Source organism: Chelonoidis abingdonii, chromosome 6, assembly GCF_003597395.2.
Source record: "Chelonoidis abingdonii isolate Lonesome George chromosome 6, CheloAbing_2.0, whole genome shotgun sequence".
Classification (NCBI taxonomy): Eukaryota; Metazoa; Chordata; order Testudines; family Testudinidae; genus Chelonoidis; species Chelonoidis abingdonii.
Window position 1 is genome coordinate 16,268,751 of NC_133774.1, and position 18,493 is coordinate 16,287,243.

Below are 18,493 nucleotides of genomic sequence, written 5' to 3' on the forward strand. Positions count from 1 at the left end.
AGCCCCCAGGGAAAGGGAGCGCCCCCACACGCGGAGGAGCAGGCCCTGGGGTGTCCTGTTGCACAGGAGAAGGGGGGGTCCTGTGATGTGCCGCAGCCTATGAGAAAAGGAAAGATCCCGCTGCCACCCCTGGGCCCGGGACACCACGGGGCAGCTCCCAGGGCTGGTACCCGCCGCAGCAGCCCAGGCCACGCGGCTCCCCAGTCACTCTCCTGCCTCATTCCGCCGCTCGCCGGGGGCTGCCGGCTTCATTCACAAGATTTGGAGAGGGGCCGCCTCGCGCCTGGGGAGGGTGTGACCAATCGGATCTCGCAGCCATGAATAAATTAGTCAAACTCATCTGGCCATGGATCAGGTGACTCCCAATTCCAGACTTTAACAACTACCCCCCAGCCCGCCTCTTGGCAGGAGCAACGCTTCACCGGCAGCACTCGGCGCCTTGCAGTTGATCCTCTCGCTTTCTCTTCTTTCTCCTCTTTCTCTCTCTTCTGTTTTAAACTTGCTACGATCTCTTTTCTTCTTCTGGAGGAGAGACGCTAAGAAGCGCTGTGCCTCTGTCACCCCAGCTCTGATTGGAATAGAGCCAGCAGCAGTAAAACAGAAAAGACCCCCCCCCCACCCCACACACACACAAAAAGAAGAGATCCTGACTTGTTTAAGCAATGAGAAACTCTGCTTTCCTGCTGTGCATTGGAATTGCATGTTGCATTGCAGCGAGGGACCCCGCATCGGTTGCAAAGGAAGAACTGCTGAAAGGTAATTTACACCAGAACTTACTGTAAGGATCAGTGCAACAGTTGTTTCATTGACTTAACGCATGGATTAGGAATAAAGCTACAGTCAGATACCAGTCATTTATGTGCCCCACTTAAAACTCCATGTTGACTTTAACTTGTTCTTGACTGTGCTCCTGTGGTAGTTACAGTACCCACGTTCATACTTTTTTGTGTGGGTTATTAAATAAGCCAGTATTGTAAAAATAAAGTTCATATAAATTTAGTTTCACATAATGGTTTAGTTCAGGTGGATTTCTCCTGCCAACAACCGTCTTGATTAATAGATACATAGGAGGCACTTAAGTTTCAGATTTAAGGGGATAACTGCTGGGAGAGGTTGCTCTATTACTGTAATAGCAAACATCCTAAGAGAAAACTTGCTGTGTGATTTCTTTTTAAGTATTTGACAAGACTAGTGTGTAGAAAGCTGGTACATGCATCATCCAGTGAAGGCATGGGGTGGGAAACTGAAGTAACCTTTTTCAGCTGAACCGGTAGACAAGCTAGTGCTCTAGGAATGTGTGAAAGTTCCCCAGAATCTTAGAAATATTTTAATCACTTTACAAGCTTTAAACAAACTGTTATGTAGATAACAATTATACCAAGGCATAAGCAATATCCTCTAGCACCCCTAACTGTCACTTTCTTTCTTTGGAAGCCTGGATGCAGGAAACCTGTTAGACAATCTCACATACACACATTTTCATAGCTAGTTCTGCTCACGTGTTCTCATGAGCTGCAGAGTTCTGGTGCATTCTGTACCAGAACAGAGACAAGGAAAATGACATGTTGAGATGATCAAGACACACAGAATCTCATGTTAATGTGTGCTTGATCCTAGGTGTTAGCTGTAAGATGCTAGTAAAGGCACAGAGGTCTAAAGCAGGTGTACTTCCACTGAAGTCACAGGGGTTGCACGTGGGCTGGATTTCCTTTCAGTTTATAAAAGTTGCACTTACAGTAAGACTAGACACCAATTTTGAAATGAAATTAAATGGATTCAGTGTCAAAGATAGCACTTGTTGCTTCACAAAAACCCAGCTGTTAATCACCCCCGGCCTCCAATTCAAGTTCAGATGGGAAGGGGAAAGGCAAATTGTGTAACTAACTCTTTCTCAGAACTGCCATCAAAGTCAATGGGGATTTTGTGCTAATAAGGGCTGCAGCATTTTCCATGGATAATTAGATTTTGGAAGGTCAATACATTTTGGCCTATTTGAGCTACAGCAAGCCATGCTCTTGAAAGCCAATCAACATTATCTACTCTTCATAACCGTTCTGGACACTCCCCACCCCCCCCCCAATGTCTGTGAATTCCAAACCAAACTACTCTGGCTAGCAGACTGAAGTGACTTGGCAGCTCACCAATCTGTAATCAGAATAGCTTGCCATACTGTGTAGGAGATCCTGGGTGAAGTTCAGTTACAGCAGAGTGGCTGAAGTCCCAATCTTCCATCAAAGAAGCCCCAGGCCTCAGAAAAGTTTGGATATTACCAAGAAACCTGTTTTCCAAAACTTTAGAAGAACAGGGCATGAAGCTTCTTGCTTTGACAGAACAAAAGCCAGCTGTTGAGCTGGAAAATGCTGCTCTACTGGATGCAGGATAAGGAGGGGGATTAGTGTCTGACTTTGAATTACTTGCAGAGGATGTAATCAAGGGCATTTAAGGAAGTTGAGGTATCCTGCCTATGCAGGTGTCTCTGAAACTACATGCCACCTGGTACCTTCTAGACTAGTGGTCCCCAACCTTTTTGTGGCCAATAGCACATTCATGTTTTGAGAAGAGTGTGGTGGGTGCCAATAATTTTTCAAGGCTTATTTTGTATTTTTATGTTAAATAATACAAAAAAATCATATTTAATATTACATAATATATGAATCCATAAGATAAAAAGGGTAATTTTACATGTAAAAGGTATTAGTTTAAATTATTCGGCAATTGCTCTTTCATCTTACGATGTGAATTTTGCTTTTTTTTATCTACCTGTAAGAAAAATTAAGGAGTTTTTTTACAAAATAAGTATCATAAACAGTTTTCATCTTATTTATTTTAAAAAAGTAAAACATTGTTGAACTGCTGGTCCAAATATATTTATTATTCTTACTTTAACATAGAATGAAGCCTGCAGCCCCGGAGTTCTCTGTCCCTGGCAGGTGCGGGACCGCGGCTTCTCTCACCTGCTGGGCACTAGGCGGGCGCACATAAATGCCCTGGCGGGCACCATGGCACCCACAGGCACCGCATTGGGGACCTCTGTTTTAGAGGTATCTTTAGAAATACTGTATTGTGTAAGCCAGAAAATCACCTCCCTTTCTTCAAATTGAAGAAGCGGAGAATCTGATTTCCCATCTCCCAGCCTTCATATGATACCAAAAGGGCAGCAAACAAATTCTTAAAATACTCTACTTCTCTGTGTTAAAAAATAAAACCCTGCCTTGCACTTACTTTGTTGAATCAGACCATAAAAATAGTAACCATGCACCCTGCTGATCTGTCTCCAGATGACACTGTTGCTGAGCTGCTGAAGAAAGAAAAAAAACTTGCACAGGCTCAGAAGCTACAAGTGAAGTTTAATCTTCGCTCCTCCACACTTCCAAGGGATGAAGGCTGCTTTCTCTCCGTAGGCCAAGACAAATGTTTAGAGGACTGCAAATTCAATTTGACAGCTAAAACCTTCTTTATTATTCATGGATGGACAGTAAGTATGGGGAATTCTGTGTAGCTCTAGGCACTACTTAGTTTTCTTTGTGCTCTTTAGTTGGGCAGCACAAATGGCTCTAACAATATTATTTGGTATGCTTGAGTTTCCATGCATGTGTCTGTGTCTAGAACAAAGGCGACCCCTAGAAAGGGTGTGGGGGGGTGTCAAATGCCCAGAGGCAGATTAAGATTTATTGGGGTCCTGGGCACAAAGAACATTTGGGCCCCTCCACATCCCCCTTCCTGCCACAGGGCCCTGTCCCCTGCTCACCCTCTTTCCCCAAGGCCTCGATCCCGGCCTGGCCGGAAGCTGGGGCGTGGTAAGAGCTGCCCAGGGAGCTCAAGCCATTATGGGAAGCCCTGGACCTTTCACCTTCCCTGAGTGGAACGCCTTGGGTGGCAGGGACACAGGCCGGGGGCTCCCAGGCACCTCAGCCCCCTGCCCAGGGAAGATGGAGGGCCCTGGGCTCCCCACAGCTGCCCAGGCTCCCTGGGCAACTCTTATCGCAGCCTAGGGCGGTGGACCCCAAACTGTGGGGTGTGTCCTCTTAGCGGGTCACAGAGGAACATTCAAGGGGGTGCAGTGAGGCTGGGGGGGGTGCAGTGGGGTTGGATCAGCCTCCACAGGGGAGGGGTGGGAGCGCCACCCAGCCCTGCGCTGCTCCCAGCTGCAGCTCCACTCCTGGCTGCGCTCCAGCCAGACCTCTGGCCTTGCTGCTGACCGCGGTCCCACTCCCAGCTCCTCACCGCAGCTCCTGGCCTCAGCTTCGGGGTGCGAGGAGGGGCATGGACCATGTAAGGGGAGGAGAGGGATGACCAGAAAAGTTTGGGGACCCCAGCCTAGTGTGACCTTATGTCCTGTTTTGGCCCTGGATGTCCTAACTTTTTTGGCAAAATTGGGCATTTGTTCCCTTTAGTTTTGCCAACTGATCACCAGTTGGCAAGAGCAAAGAGGACAAATGCCCAGTTTTTCCCAAAAGGGGCTTTGAGAAGGGGGGTGACCGGCAGGATTGGGTCAGCCCTAGGTGGGGGAAAGGGGACCTTGGATGAGCAGCTCGGGATATCTCTGCATGGTGGGAGGGGCTTGGACCAGCTTGGGATGGGAGAGGGGCTCAGGCAGCTCCAAGCTGGGGGAGTAACAGGGAGGGGGAGGAATATACTCTCTACCACAGGCTCCTCTTCTGGCCTGGCCTGGCCCGGGGCTGAGGCCTCGAGGGGAAAGCAGAGAAGCCGGGGTGGAAGAAAGTGCCAACGTTCCTGCATGGCCTCGAAATTGGCCACAGCACCCTGGGCCTGTGCAGTAATCTGCCACTGCAAGTGCCTCCCCAGATTGGCCTTCTGAGGGTGGGGAGGGAGAGGGGCTCTGTCCTTCTCTCCCTGCGCCTCCCCCCAGCGTGTTCAGGCGCTCTCCCCGGCAGCCAGGTGGCAAGTGGAAGGGAGCTGCTTTCTGCATGGGAGAGCTTGGAGGCAGTGGTGGCTTGTTCCTTGCCCAGGCTCGGCTGCCGAGGACAAGAGCTGAGCAAGCCGGAAACATGCTGAGGGGGAAGGGGCTCTGGCTTGCTCGGCCCCTGGCAGCCAAGCCCGGGCCGGGAGTGAGCCATTGCTGCCTCCCACCCAGGCTCTGTGCCAGGGAGAGCAGCTGAACGTGTGTGTGTGGGAGGCACATGGAGAGAAGCACAGAGGCCCTTCCTCCCCCCACAGATAACATGGGGTGGGGAGAGCTTGGTGACCCAGGCTAGGCACAGAGTAGGGGGGCAAGAGGTGTTGCTGGGCAGAAGAGATGTGTCCTCCCCTCTAGATTGTGCCCTTCCCCCACCAGTATGGGGAGGCACAAGTCGTTTCTGGTGTAGAATATACAAGATACTGTACTTTTCCTGTTCTGTACTGTGCAACCTCCTACTCCTTCTGCTTGAAGGTATAATTCGAGGTAGTGGTGCAATGTTGCTAGCACTTGTAAGAACTCTGCAAAATCGTACTGACCAGCCTGTATCTTTTATCCTCATTTTATATTTGTGCCACATGAAGCGGACTAAAAAAGTCAAACTTTCTAAATGAAAGCGTGGAGACACAGTTCAAAAGCAGACTTCCCTTTATAGAGGTAGTAGCAAAGTGCGGGAAACAAGCACTGGTGCCTAGTGAAAGCTGGAACCGTAAAAAGTTGACCATAAATTTTAAAGCGTATAAGGCTAACCTAATGGCATGTGTGTGTCCAGCTTTCTATGACCAGGAAGAGCTAATATTTTATCTCTTGTAGATGAGTGGCATGTTTGAAAACTGGCTGGAAAGCCTGGTGTCTGCACTTCAGGAGAGAGAGAAGGATGCTAACGTGGTGGTGGTGGACTGGCTTGGACTTGCCCATCAGCTCTATACTGATGCTGTGAACAACACAAAGGTGGTTGGACAGGCCGTTGCAAGGGTGCTCAACTGGTTACAGGTAAAAGTTATAATAATGGCCCCTGTGTTGTAGTGTACCGTATCGTTCAGTTTGCACACGGGAACAGAACGTATGCCAGTTCTAGCACTTCTGGAATGTGAAAGATGGTGGTGTAATTCTTGAACTCAGTTCAGCGGCATGGTTAAGCACAAAAATGTGCCAAATTCAAACCTCATGGAAGCAGGAGCAACTCTTAAGCGATTCTGTTCCTGCTTTAGTGAAGATACATCTGCTTGCATCAGGATTGGAGTTCTGGCCAATGGGATGACCTTATCTAATGCTACAGACAAGAGCAGATATACAGTACTTACTGAATTTAAAGTTTAGACTCTTCACCTGATGAAAATTAAGGCCCAAGTTTTCAAGCTGTGACCAGTGATTTGAGTGCCTCCACTTGCGGATGTCCAGATTGAGACTCTTTGGGCATGTGTTCAGAGGTGCTGAGCAACAGTGCTGGAACCGGGGGAGGGGAGCATGCCCCCCCTTTTTAACATGGGTGCAGTTTGAGGGGCAGTATTGCCCTTCAAACTGAGCTGATCCCCCACCACAAAGCGCAGCCCCTGCTGGTGCCTCTCCATGCCTGCCTGAGGCTTGCAGTTTGGGGGTGTAATGCTGCCCCCTGCCTCCCTCCTCCCCAAACTATGCCCATGTTAAAAAGCAGAGGGCATGGCCCTCTGGCTCCCCTGGTTCCAGTGCCGATGGGCCCTCTCCGCTTCTACAAATGTTCCAGGGCCCTTGGTGATGAGCACCTGCAGAACTAATTGACTTCAGTTGGAATTTGGGTGCTCAGACCTCTGAAAAATCAGGCTTAAGATGTCAAGGTAGGCATCCAAAAATCAGTACAATTTCTGGAAAAAATAAAAGCTAACCTGCTAATGCTGCTACTAAGTTACTAAACCTGTAGGGCTACAAAGCAAAACTCTGAAGCCCAGACTCATCACACCAGATAATTTTTCAAAGCATACTTTTACTAGGACTGAAGGCTAGAAACAAGAAGGGACTGACTAGTCTCCAAACTACTGAATCATCTTGCCTGTGTCTTGAGAAAACATAACAGAGGCATGATCCAAAAGCACTTTTACACTGGGGATGTGTAAACCTGAACTTTGCAGTTTGAGTCCCTCTCCTAGATATGAGATAACAACTCTTGAAAATATGAACAAACTTAATTATTTCTACACTTGCAGGAAAAGCAGAACCTCCTGCTTAAGAATGTCCACTTAATTGGGTACAGTCTTGGTGCTCATGTTGCTGGATATGCTGGTAACTACGTACACGGAACAATAGGCAGAATTACAGGTAAGGCTGTCCTAAAACTACTACAATGCAATACTTTTGTCATCTCTTGCAATATTAAAAAGGGTTGTCAGAACCTGAGAATCCTAACTGCTTTGTTGAGATGTCTTACTCTGGGGTTTGTAATAATTAAAGTATCCAACTTTTCTTTTTTAATTTTCCACTCAGGCACTCCTCACTGATGGTTTTTCTTGCATCTTAAGGATATTAAACTAAGATGATTGCTCCAATTCTACCTCCCACTTATTGCCAAAAAAACCCCAAACCCTCGGTGAATTTTTATTAATCCTGACACTTTCTCATGAAAGTGAGGTTACTGGCATAGACTGGCAACAGATCCCAACTAGATGTGCAAGCTAAACACTGATTCGCTCAAATGCCCTCAGACACATCCTTGCTATCAACTTTCTAAATCTCAGAGTAGACCTGGCTTTCAAGCTAGCCATTTGCTTCCCTTTTTGGCCAACATCAAATTTTAAACTCTGCCCATCCTTTGTGAAGAGCTACCGTGTCCCTCCGTGACCCAATTCCTAGGAAAGTGCCATTGGTTCAGAAAGCCAGTACTCTAAAGAGAAACTTTCAACTTTCCATGTGGAATGACTTGGATCTTGTACAGATTTGGAAACATGGTGGGGAGGGCCGCATTGAGAACAGGATGTTCCCTGCAATAAAGTGAATAAACTAGAAGTTAAAGTTAATAAACAGTGGACATTTACATTTCCATCTAGTGACCTCCAAATGTCACAAGTCCTCAATTAAGAGACAACTAGGTTAATTTTTATTAGATAAAGCAAAATAGGAGAGTGGGTAGGTAGTGGCTTATAACTAGGGCCCCACCAAATTCACGGCCATGAAAAACACGTCTCGGACTGTGAAACCTGGTCTTTTGTGTGCATTTACCCTATACTATGAAGATTTCACAGGGGAAGGCTGGTGTTTCTCAAATTGGGGGTCCTGACCCAAAACAGAGTACCCTTACTTCTGTGCAGCCTTCAAAGATGGGTGGCCAGAAAGTGGTGGCTGCTAGCCGAGCGCCCATGTCTGAAGGCAGCACCCCGCCAGCAGCAGCACAGACATAAGCATGGCAAAACCATACCATGCCATCCTTACTTCTGTGCTGCTGCCTTCAGAGCTGGGTGGCCAGAGAGTGGCGGCTGCTAATGAGGGCCCAGCTCTGCAGGCAGCAGCACAGAAGTAAGGGTGGCTATACCATACCATGCCATCCTTGCTTCTGCTGGTGGCTGTGCTGCCTTCACAGCTGGGCTCCTAGCCAGCAGCCACCACTCTCCAGCTGCCCAGCTCTGAAAGCAGTGCAGCCGCCAGCAGGGGCTCAGAAGTAAGGGTAGCAGTACTGCAACACCCCCCTCCATCTCACAATAACTTTGTCACCTCCCTCCAACTCCTTTTTGGGTCAGGACCCTACAATTACAACACTGAAATTTCAGATTTAAATAGCTGAACTCATGAAATTAACAATTTTTAAAATCCTCTGACCATGAAATTGACTAAAATGGACTGTGAATTTAATAGGGCCCTACTTTATGACCAGGTCCCTCATGTTAAAAATTGCCAAAGTGCAGGATGATTCAAACAAAACATTCTGGTTTTGACCCATCTTTAGTTCTTGGTCTTAGCCAACTACTCTTGTCTAGACCATATTACCATAAAGAAACTTCCTATTGTCCGAGGTGTCAGTATGGTGTTACTAATAGGAATTTAGTATCAGAGGGGTAGCCGTGTTAGTCTGGATCTGTAAAAGCAGCAGAGAATCCTGTGGCACCTTGTAGACTAACAGACGTTTTGGAGCGTGAGCTTTCGTGGGTGAATACCCACTTCGTCAGACGCAGGTAGTGGAAATTTCCAGGGGCAGGTATATATATGCTAGCAAGCAAGCTAGAGATAACGAGGTTAGTTCAGTCAGGGAGGGTGAGGCCCTGTTCTAGCAGTAGAACCCTCCCTGACTGAACTAACCTCGTTATCTCTAGCTTGCTTGCTAGCATATATATACCTGCCCCTGGAAATTTCCACTACCTGCGTCTGACGAAGTGGGTATTCACCCACGAAAGCTCACGCTCCAAAACCTCTGTTAGTCTATAAGGTGCCACAGGATTCTCTGCTGCCTTTAATAGGAATTTGGATCCCTTGAACACTGAGAGAGGTCAATTGTTCAGATTTTTTCACTACCTCTCTCTCTTCTTCCCCACCAGTCTCTCCTCTGCCAATTTACCTTCTGGAATCTGCAGTGGTTCCTCTCCCCTATAGAAATTCATGCTTCATAGACTGTCTCCTGTGCCCCTCCCATACTAATGAACCTGTCTTCAAGTCACATGTCTTCTGCCTTACATGACAATCTCAGCGAACACACCTACCCATAGAACTTGCCTTTTGTTGGAGTTACTATTTATGCAGAGTATTACTACAGCGCTAATTTAACCATAAAGTCCTTTATTAAATCCAAAGGCCAAATGGCATTTATACAATTGCTGTAAATGTGCCTAAATAAGTTATTACAGCCAAACAGTAACAAACTGTTGATAAGCATTTGATCAAGATGCTTCAACAGGCTAAACCTAGGGATGCTTAGATCCATATTGGTCGGCTCCAGTGTGGTCAGGCAGGTATTAGCAATGATCCCTTTAACAAGAGATGTCATTGCCAATTATTGACATCAGCTAAAAACAAATTTGAGACTGTTTACCCTCATTTCCAGTCTCAGTCCAGATAAGATTTTACAACCACCTTTCTCCAAGGCTATTCCTCTCCTCCTCCTTTCTGACAAACTTTTTTTTTTTCTGTTGCACTTGGGTTCACATAGGTTCTAATTTTTGAGATAACACTGGTATGTGGGGTGGGAAGATCCACGTTGGCTCATTTTAAGACAGATTCTCTGTCTTATTTAAAACCATCTGCAGTTACCTCTATCAGTCAGAGACCTTCTTTTTAGAAACTTCCCTATTTCATTAGTTACTTTTTGCACCTGCCACCCTCCCTACTTATAACTCATTACTTTCAAGGCCTTTCTCTTAGTTGCTAGTTAGAGCCTCTCTTTACAACGTTTCTTTAACCCGATTTAAGCTAAACTTTAATCCTCTAGTTTTATATTCATTCTAGGGATAATAAAGGGTCCTACAGGGTAAAGGCCTTCACTTGTTCAATCCACTGCTCACTCCCAGCTCCTACTGAAGTTCAGATTTAGCCCTGAATACTTGAGCAGTAAGAGTGACGCATTTCAGAACTGTATCAACACAAACGTCCTCCTTTCATGACCTGAATAATGGCTAAACATAAATGACCAGCCTTCTCTCCTGGTGATCAGATACCTTGTGGGGGTGCCTGCTCTCGTGTGCCACACCACTGGACCCCTCTAATACAGATTCACAAGTGCCTAGTGGGTGGAGTGTCCAGTACCATGGAGATTTAACTATTTTTTTTTTTTTTTTTTTGGACTTCTGTTCTTTGCATCACAGCTTCTAACAGCAGCAGTCTTGAAGAAATGTCCCTTAACAACTTGAAGATTCCAGATACTAATGCACACTCTCTCACTCCGTGTGACATTGAATGAACAGTTTATACTTGGTTTTCTAGATTGTACTCTGTGGGATAGGGTCTGGTTGCGTCACCCTCTGCTAGGAAAGTACCTAGCAGATTTTTTGCCACTGCTGTATTGTGTGTTCTGCTTAACAGGCTTGGATCCAGCAGGCCCTATGTTTGAAGGAGTGGATCCTCACAGACGTCTCTCCCCTGATGATGCAGACTTTGTGGACGTTCTTCATACATTTACGAAGGAAACACTGGGTCTCAGCATTGGGATCCAGATGCCTGTGGGTCACATTGACGTCTATCCCAACGGGGGAGATTTCCAGCCTGGTTGTGGATTAAGTGATGTTTTGGGAGCAATCGCATATGGGAGTAAGTTCTTATTTTTTCCTATTTAATAATTTACCGGGGGTGGAGGTGAGGAGAAGAGACACCCATCTTACACAGGCAGGTGTATTGGAATAATAGTTACAACCTAACAGGAGGCAGTTCTCCATGTAAGCTGTCTTTAGACTGCCCTCTCCCCTTGAAATCAGTAAACTGGTAAGTCTGGTGTTAATCATCATGAGCTGAAAGACTAATTTCTACTCCAGGCCACATTGCACTGGCTCTGAAGTCTTGCCTTCCATCTCTGCAGCTAAATGTGTTTGAACAAAAAAGTCTGTCAGCTTTAAATGTAGTGTATTAACATCTCGTTTTTTTAATTGAAAAATGTTTTGGGTCAGTCCTAACTTTTGTGTTGCACATCAATTAATCTAACATACTAACTTGTGCAGCAGATTGTAGGTATTGGGGTGGTGAATGCTGGACTTCAGCAATTTATCTTCCCATCACAACTTTCTCTATTGAGCTAGATATTGGGGATGTCGTTAGATGTGAACATGAGCGAGCTGTACACCTCTTCGTGGACTCCCTTGTGAACCAAGATAAGCAGAGCTTCGCCTTTCAGTGCACTGACTCCAGCCGTTTCAAGAAGGGAATCTGCCTGAGCTGCCGAAAGAACCGCTGCAACAGCATTGGTTACAATGCCAAGAAAATGAGGAACAAAAGGAACAGCAAGATGTACTTAAAAACCAGAGCTGATATGCCTTATAGAGGTAGTGGGTTTTTTTTAAGCTACTGAGATCATAACTTTAGAGAGGACCTAATATTTTGAGTGGGTTGTCTCCCTCTGTTTCAGAATGCTTGAATTCAGATTTAGAATTTGGAGGGCTTAGCAGAAACTAAAATAGTACAGATGTGCAACAGATAGTGACAATAAAAGCAGCCTTCACTAATGCACTTATGCATAAAATCTGCTTCAGGATAGCAAGACAGCAATATTTAGTATTAAGAAAGAATGTTCACGCTCCACCTCCCCACTAAAACAAATGTTCCCTGACTGCTTCTATAAGAGGACTCTTTCAACAGTGTTCCTCTGTGTGGGGATGGTAGAAGATTGCTATGATTCTGCTGCAACACAAGGCTCAGGGTGTACTCAAAGAATAGAATGGTCCTAGAGTTCCATCTGTGGCTGAGTAATTATCAGCTTTCTAACTGGAGCTAAGGCTCATAGGCACCCATCAAGGCTGCTTGTATGGGTGATCTTGTCTCTGCCAACTGGCACCATCTTGCAAACCACAACTTGTCATGGAATAAACAATGCCCTCTATTCACAAACTGGGCTCTGTGCTTGTCTCTCTCTTCAGTTTACCATTATCAGATGAAAATGCATATCTTCAGCTACAAAAGCTTAGGAGAAACAGAACCCACCTTCTCAGTTACCCTTCATGGTACCAATGGCGAGTCTCAACCCCTCTCTCTGGAAATGTAAGTGGAGTACAATTGACTCATCTCCCTATTTTGATGAGGACAGTGGGAAGGACCCATGGGACTAGAAGCAACAGTTAACAATAAAAGCAGAGTTGAGAGAGAATTATTGCTGTTGTTGCAGTTGAGTCTAATATCCAAAAATCTGCTGAATGATGGTAAAGCAGCAACCTAATTAGTGCCAGATTTTATTCTTGGGGAGATGAACAGCCATGTAGGAGACAGTAGATTGGTCATGGGGAAAAGAAAAGCAGAAACAAGGCACAGTACCTCTTACAGCCCAGGGTGTATCAGACTGGAAGCCAATCTTACCAAAAACCTCCTTTCTGCCTTGCATGATGGAGGATTTTTATGTGGTTTAAAAGCATCCCCCTGTAGTTTGTTCTTGGCAAAAAGCATTCTTCATCCGGGAGGATTACAAAAGGGGTGTATAGTTCCTTCACATCATCCTTCTGGAGGAGTAAGTAAATTGTAACTGCATGTTGCCTTAAGAGGGATGGAAAAATGGAGGAGCCAAATATAAGACACCCCACAAGGATAACACTAAACCAGATAGCCAGAGTCACTTTCTTTAATCAAACCAGTAACAAACTAGAACCATGATCTTCAACTGCATGTGTAGAATGTTTGATACTCTCTCAAACTCTTCTTATCCCAACACAAGTGTTTGAGAAGTACAATAAGTTGTTTCATTAATGAGTCTCCGCCAATTTTTCAGACTTGAGCAAATTGGCCTGAATTCTACTAGCCCCTTCCTGGTTTATACTGAAGAAGACATTGGTGACCTCTTAAGGATCAAGCTCACCTGGGAAGGATCATCTCAGTCTTGGTACAGTCTGTGGAGAGAGCTCAAAAGTTACTGGTTCCAGCCTGATAAATCTTCCAAGGAGCTGCATATCAGACGTATACGTGTGAAGTCTGGGGAAACTCAACAGAAGTGAGTAGAGCAGTAGTTCTTTAGGGAACACTCGTGACTTAGTGTGAGCTTGAGATTTCTGAATCAAGAGTGTTCAGATGTGTCAAAGACAGCAAGAAAAGTAGCTAATTGCTGCTCAGTGAGGGGACTTTGATGGGTCAAGCAATGCCTCTGTTAGATGGCACCCTGTAGCGTGTCTTACAGTGGTGAACTTCCTGATGCTGCTGATTAGAGAACAGGCTTTCTGTGAAGCTAATGAATTCAGAAGAATGTACATGAGGTGTCAAGGACTTGACTTCTTACTGCCCCTTCCATAACCTGTAAAGCACTAAACTAGAGAAGGAAACTAATTATTTTGAATGCCATTCAGTAACAGACTGATCACTGTTAAAACTAATACTCTAGAAGGGAGTGGTGCAACAGCATTCTTGAAATAGAAATGGCCCATATCGGACAAGAATCGCCTTCCTGGCAGTGAACAGTGCTAGAACTCTTGCTGACCCCTTTTCTGACTCTAGAAAAGAATGATGGCTATGTGTTCCATTTAGAAACTACTTTCCAAAGCGTATAAATAACTTGCATCAGTTTGTATGTGTAACGTCTCCATGGCTTCTGACCTTTTCCTTTCAGGTTAACTTTCTGTGCAGAGGATCTTCAGCTGACCAACATATCTCCTGGTAAAGATCTTTGGTTTGTGAAATGTAGAGATGGATGGCCAACAAAAAACTGAACAAGGTAGGGTTTAATTAAATGCTTACCTTTTTCAATCCTATTATCTAAGACAGGGTTCAGCAACCTTTCAGAAGTAGTGTGCTGAGTCTTCATTTATTCACTCTTATTTAAGGTTTCATGTGCCAGTAATACATTTTAATGTTTTTAGAAGATCTCTTTCTATAAGTCTATAATGTATAACTAAACTCTTGTTGTATGTAAAGTAAATAAGGTTTTTAAAATGTTTAAGAAGCTTCATTTAAAATTATATTAAAATGCAGAACCCCCCGGATCGGTGGCCAGGACCTGGGCACTGTGAGTGCCCTGAAAATCAACTCATGTGCTGCCTTTGGCATGCGTGCTATAGGTTGCCTACCCCTGGTCTAAGGCATTAGGTTGTATATAATGAGGACAAGTATAATCAGATTGACACTAAAATTTCAGTTAGTGGGGAGAAGTTTGCAACAAATGTTCTTACAGTCTTGAGCAAGAAAGCTTTAAAAAAACTCAGTGGACTCCTAATTACTAATGGCATGTTAATGAAAACTCACCTGGCCCATTTAGGGCTACATAACACCTTCTGCAAAGGACGTACTCTAAACTCTAGTGCACCCTCCTGATCAATTAGGATTGCTACTGCAGTGTGACTTTAAATCCATCAAGTGTTAAGTAGTGAGGATTTGATGACTCCTATGTGTGTATTTAAAAAAAAAAAAAAAAAAGGGGGGGTGGGTTTTCAAATTTGTTCTACATCACTCCATTGAGTTCAGCTGAGATAGACCAAGTTCACCTCTAGTGTAGCATCTCTCAGACTTAAAGTCCAAGCTGTAAAAGAAGAGTCTGTCCAACACTAACATTTTGCATTTTGATTAAAGCTTTTGCAAACACTGTAACTAAGCCTCGTGTAAAAAGTTTGCTTGCACAGTTACCTCAGATGGCAGAATTCAGTCTTTGAGCAATCTCAGATGGTATCTAGTGCCAGATTTGACAGAAGTAGCGAATTGCTCTTAGTGTTGCTACTGCGTGTATTAAGAAGTTCACAAATTGAAATCATGCAAAGTCCAATGTAAAATTCTCATGGCAAAAGAATTGGCAAATGTGCTAGCTGAAACCAATGCCCAGAGCTATCCCAGAAGGTACAAAGGCAGGCTGCAGCATTACTCTTCTCAGTAATGCCTACATAGCAGAAGGACAGCTGACAAACTCTGCTCTTCCTCATGGTGTAGGTTCACTCCTGGAATTACTGCTTTGGGGCTGGAATCTACCACCCTTCCTCATGTGGTGTAGTAGCTTACTTGACAGGTAAGCAGATGAGTATTAATAGATGGGCAGAGTTAGGCCCTCAGGGTACATCTACACTGCAATTAAATACCTGTGGCTGGCCCATGTCTGCTGATTTGGGTTTGTGGGGCTTGGGCTAAGGGGCTGTTTAATTGTGAGGTAGACATTCAAGTTTGGGCTGGAGCCTGGGCTCTGGGACCCTGCAAGGGAGAAGGTCCCAGGGCTCTGACTCCCGCCTGAGTCTGAATGTCTACACCACAATTAAACAGCTCCTTAGCCTGAGTCAGTTGATATGGGCCAGCCACAGGTGTTCAATTGCAATGTAGGTATACCTTTAGTGAGTTGGAGTTCGATAGATTTGTAGGTCAAAGTATCAATCCATCCTTAAATATCATTGAAATGTGCAGGCTCTAGAGTCAAAGATCTTAAACATATAGTTTGTTAGTAATTACACTTTTTTTGCCTTGCATCACTGCCATCTGCAAGTCTGTATAAATGCATGTTACACTTGGTACAAGTTGGAGTTCCCATAAAAGTTCCAGCTCTCTGAAAGTTATTGTAGGCAAAGATTCCCAACAGGACAAAATACTAAACTGCACCTAGTCTTCAACCTGTCTCACAGGTCCATGGTTTGCTTTCTTACTACCATATGTTACAATTTTGAATTTAAAAAAAAAAAAAAGCAACCTTTGCATTTTACCAGGTGTTTCTTCCTTTCATCCATTTCTCCCCACTCTTTCCTTAGATCAGCTTTGAATCTGCACTGAAGGTTTTTCTGAAGACTTGCACAAAAGGATCTAACTATCCAAAACATATGAGAAGACTACTGCAGAAAATTACATAGGCGGAGAGACATTTATGCAGTTTTTCTTATACCACTTGCTATTCAGGACAGAAAACTCTGTCTTGTTGAACTGATGCAGGCAATATTTCTGGGGAGGACTGATCCATATGCATTCAGTTGCTGTCCTAGAATGACTTATTAAAATTACTAAACTCGCCCTACTCAGGGGAGTCTGGTTTATGTAAATTAACCTACTTTTCCTGATCGGTGTTATGCTCTGCATAGTCTATTCCCAATTGTCCCAGTAAATTGGAAGTACCAACAAAGTTGAGATAAATCTGTGCCTTCATTCTAGTCTATCTACGTGCCGTAGAAGTCAAGGGAAAATTGATTTATCTGATCAGAATAGCTGATGACTAAGCTACTGAGAATGCATAGCCGTGTCTGTATAGCTTAGGAGTACTACAGAATCTAAAATTGCACTAAATGGTGTGGAAGAATGAGTAGACCAAACCAGCACAGTGTAAAAAGGCTAAGCACAAGGTAGTCTCTCCTCTAACTTCCATCTTCTTCTCTCCATTCTGTCCTTTGTTTTTCCCAGAGACCATTACTGTAGATCTGCCGGATATTGTAGTACACATGGCTAATCTTATAAAAAAATAGTCCAACACTCCATCCTACTCTGTTCTATAGAGAAAGCAGATCCAATATGTACTGAAGTTATTGGCAGCTACTTTCCTTTAAAATGTTTGTTCTGATAAACATCAGTATTTTATTTAAACGAGGACTATCCAGTACTTGCTTCATGCAGATCTTATCCTGAAGAATACAGAAGGGCAACAGGCATCTACTTACTGTATACTTGGAAGGTATCTGTACTGCTTCAGGCAAACTAGACATTCAACGATATGTATTTTGAAGATGCATTCACCTCTGCAAACTGAACTTGAATGCAACTGTAGCAGCAAGGCACATTTTAAGGTTTTGTGTGAGTATGTGCACACACGCACTTGACAGGGTTTGGATACTAGTTTAACCTACAACATATAACCATGCTTTTCCCCTCCAAAAAAGTATCTTAAAGCTATTTTTATTCCATGATTCCAGATAAGCTTGGTTTTGTAATGGAATTAATCTAATCCACTCTGCAGGAAACTACTGTTCTGACTAGGCCAGATTCTTCCAGGTAATCAGTCTACTTAGGTGAGAGGTGACCTGACTGTCTTTTCAGGGGTGGGGGCATTTTTAATATATTTGGGATCACTCTTGGCTTTGTGTAGAAAGCATTGCACTTTAACACCAAACACCAAAAGCTGCCATGCAGCCTGATGCTTTGTTATGAAGACCATCATCAGCCAGGTCTCTTTAAAAATAAGAGTGCATTAGTTTGGCTTCTTTCTTAGTGACTCATTCTAACCAAAGTTAAAATAACCATACACATTTGGAAAATAGAGTGATGTTTGTCTTGGTTATATACAGTCTTCAATAATTGAAGCCTCTGGTAACTATCTGTGATTTGTCGCCCCATATATTTATACAGTGGTCTTGAAGCTCTATTTGTATATTACGATTTTTGTACGACTTGGAACGCTATTTATTTCTCAAATGTACATATGTAAAAAGTTTAAACTTTTTGCTTTGGAGTAACAGTTTTAATAAACTTTAAGCAGAAAAATAAACAAAAGTCTCTTGTAAAAATAAGTTGCATAGTTTGTAATTCCGGGAAAGGAGAACACCCTGTAAGTTGGCCAAGAAATCTTTCCACCTATTTTATTCAAACTTTATAAACCATGCAGGTCAAACACTCTTGCCAGTGAAGTCATTGAACACAGGATGTGGTTGACAAATTCCAAGGCCAGAATGAATATTGTGATCATCTAGTCCAGGGGTCGGCAACCTTTCAGAAGTGGTGTGCCGAGTCTTCATTTATTCACTCTAATTTAAGGTTTCACGGGCCAGTAATACATTTTAATGTTTTAGAAGGTCTCTTTCTGTAAGTCTATAATAAACTATTATTGTATGTAAAGTAAATAAGGTTTTTAAAATGTTTAAGAAGCTTCATTTAAAATTAAATTAAAATGCAGAGCTCCCTGGAGCGGTGGCCAGGACCTAGGCAGTGTGAGTGCCACTGAAAATCAGCTCACGTGCCGCGTTTGGCATGCGTGCCATAGGTTGCCTACCCCTGATCTAGTCTGACTTTCTGTATAATTTTACACCATAAAACTACTCCAAAATAATTCCTAGAGTT

General features: G+C 44.1%; 1 protein-coding gene across 1 annotated transcript; it reads left to right on the top strand.

Annotated features, from left to right (window-relative positions):
* The first annotated feature begins 401 nt into the window (after window positions 1–401).
* LIPG (lipase G, endothelial type) lies at window positions 402–17,929 on the top strand. Its single transcript, XM_032791704.2, has 10 exons — window positions 402–756; window positions 3,279–3,475; window positions 5,732–5,911; window positions 7,099–7,210; window positions 10,892–11,116; window positions 11,599–11,841; window positions 12,433–12,553; window positions 13,272–13,490; window positions 14,100–14,204; window positions 16,207–17,929. Exons 1-9 carry the CDS (start codon window positions 663–665, stop codon window positions 14,197–14,199), a joined length of 1,491 nt encoding a protein of 496 aa, XP_032647595.1. The 5' UTR covers window positions 402–662; the 3' UTR covers window positions 14,200–14,204; window positions 16,207–17,929.
* Window positions 17,930–18,493: the final 564 nt, after the last annotated feature.

What these genes read in the sequence shown, in the direction of transcription:
- LIPG (XM_032791704.2), top strand. Translation starts at nt 663, where the DNA reads ATGAGAAACTCTGCTTTCCTGCTGTGCATTGGAATTGCATGTTGCATT. An exon ending in AAAGGAAGAACTGCTGAAAG is followed by an intron (nt 757 to 3,278) that starts GTAATTTACACC and finishes ATCTGTCTCCAG; the next exon opens with ATGACACTGTTGCTGAGCTG. An exon ending in AGCTGATATGCCTTATAGAG is followed by an intron (nt 11,842 to 12,432) that starts GTAGTGGGTTTT and finishes CTCTCTCTTCAG; the next exon opens with TTTACCATTATCAGATGAAA.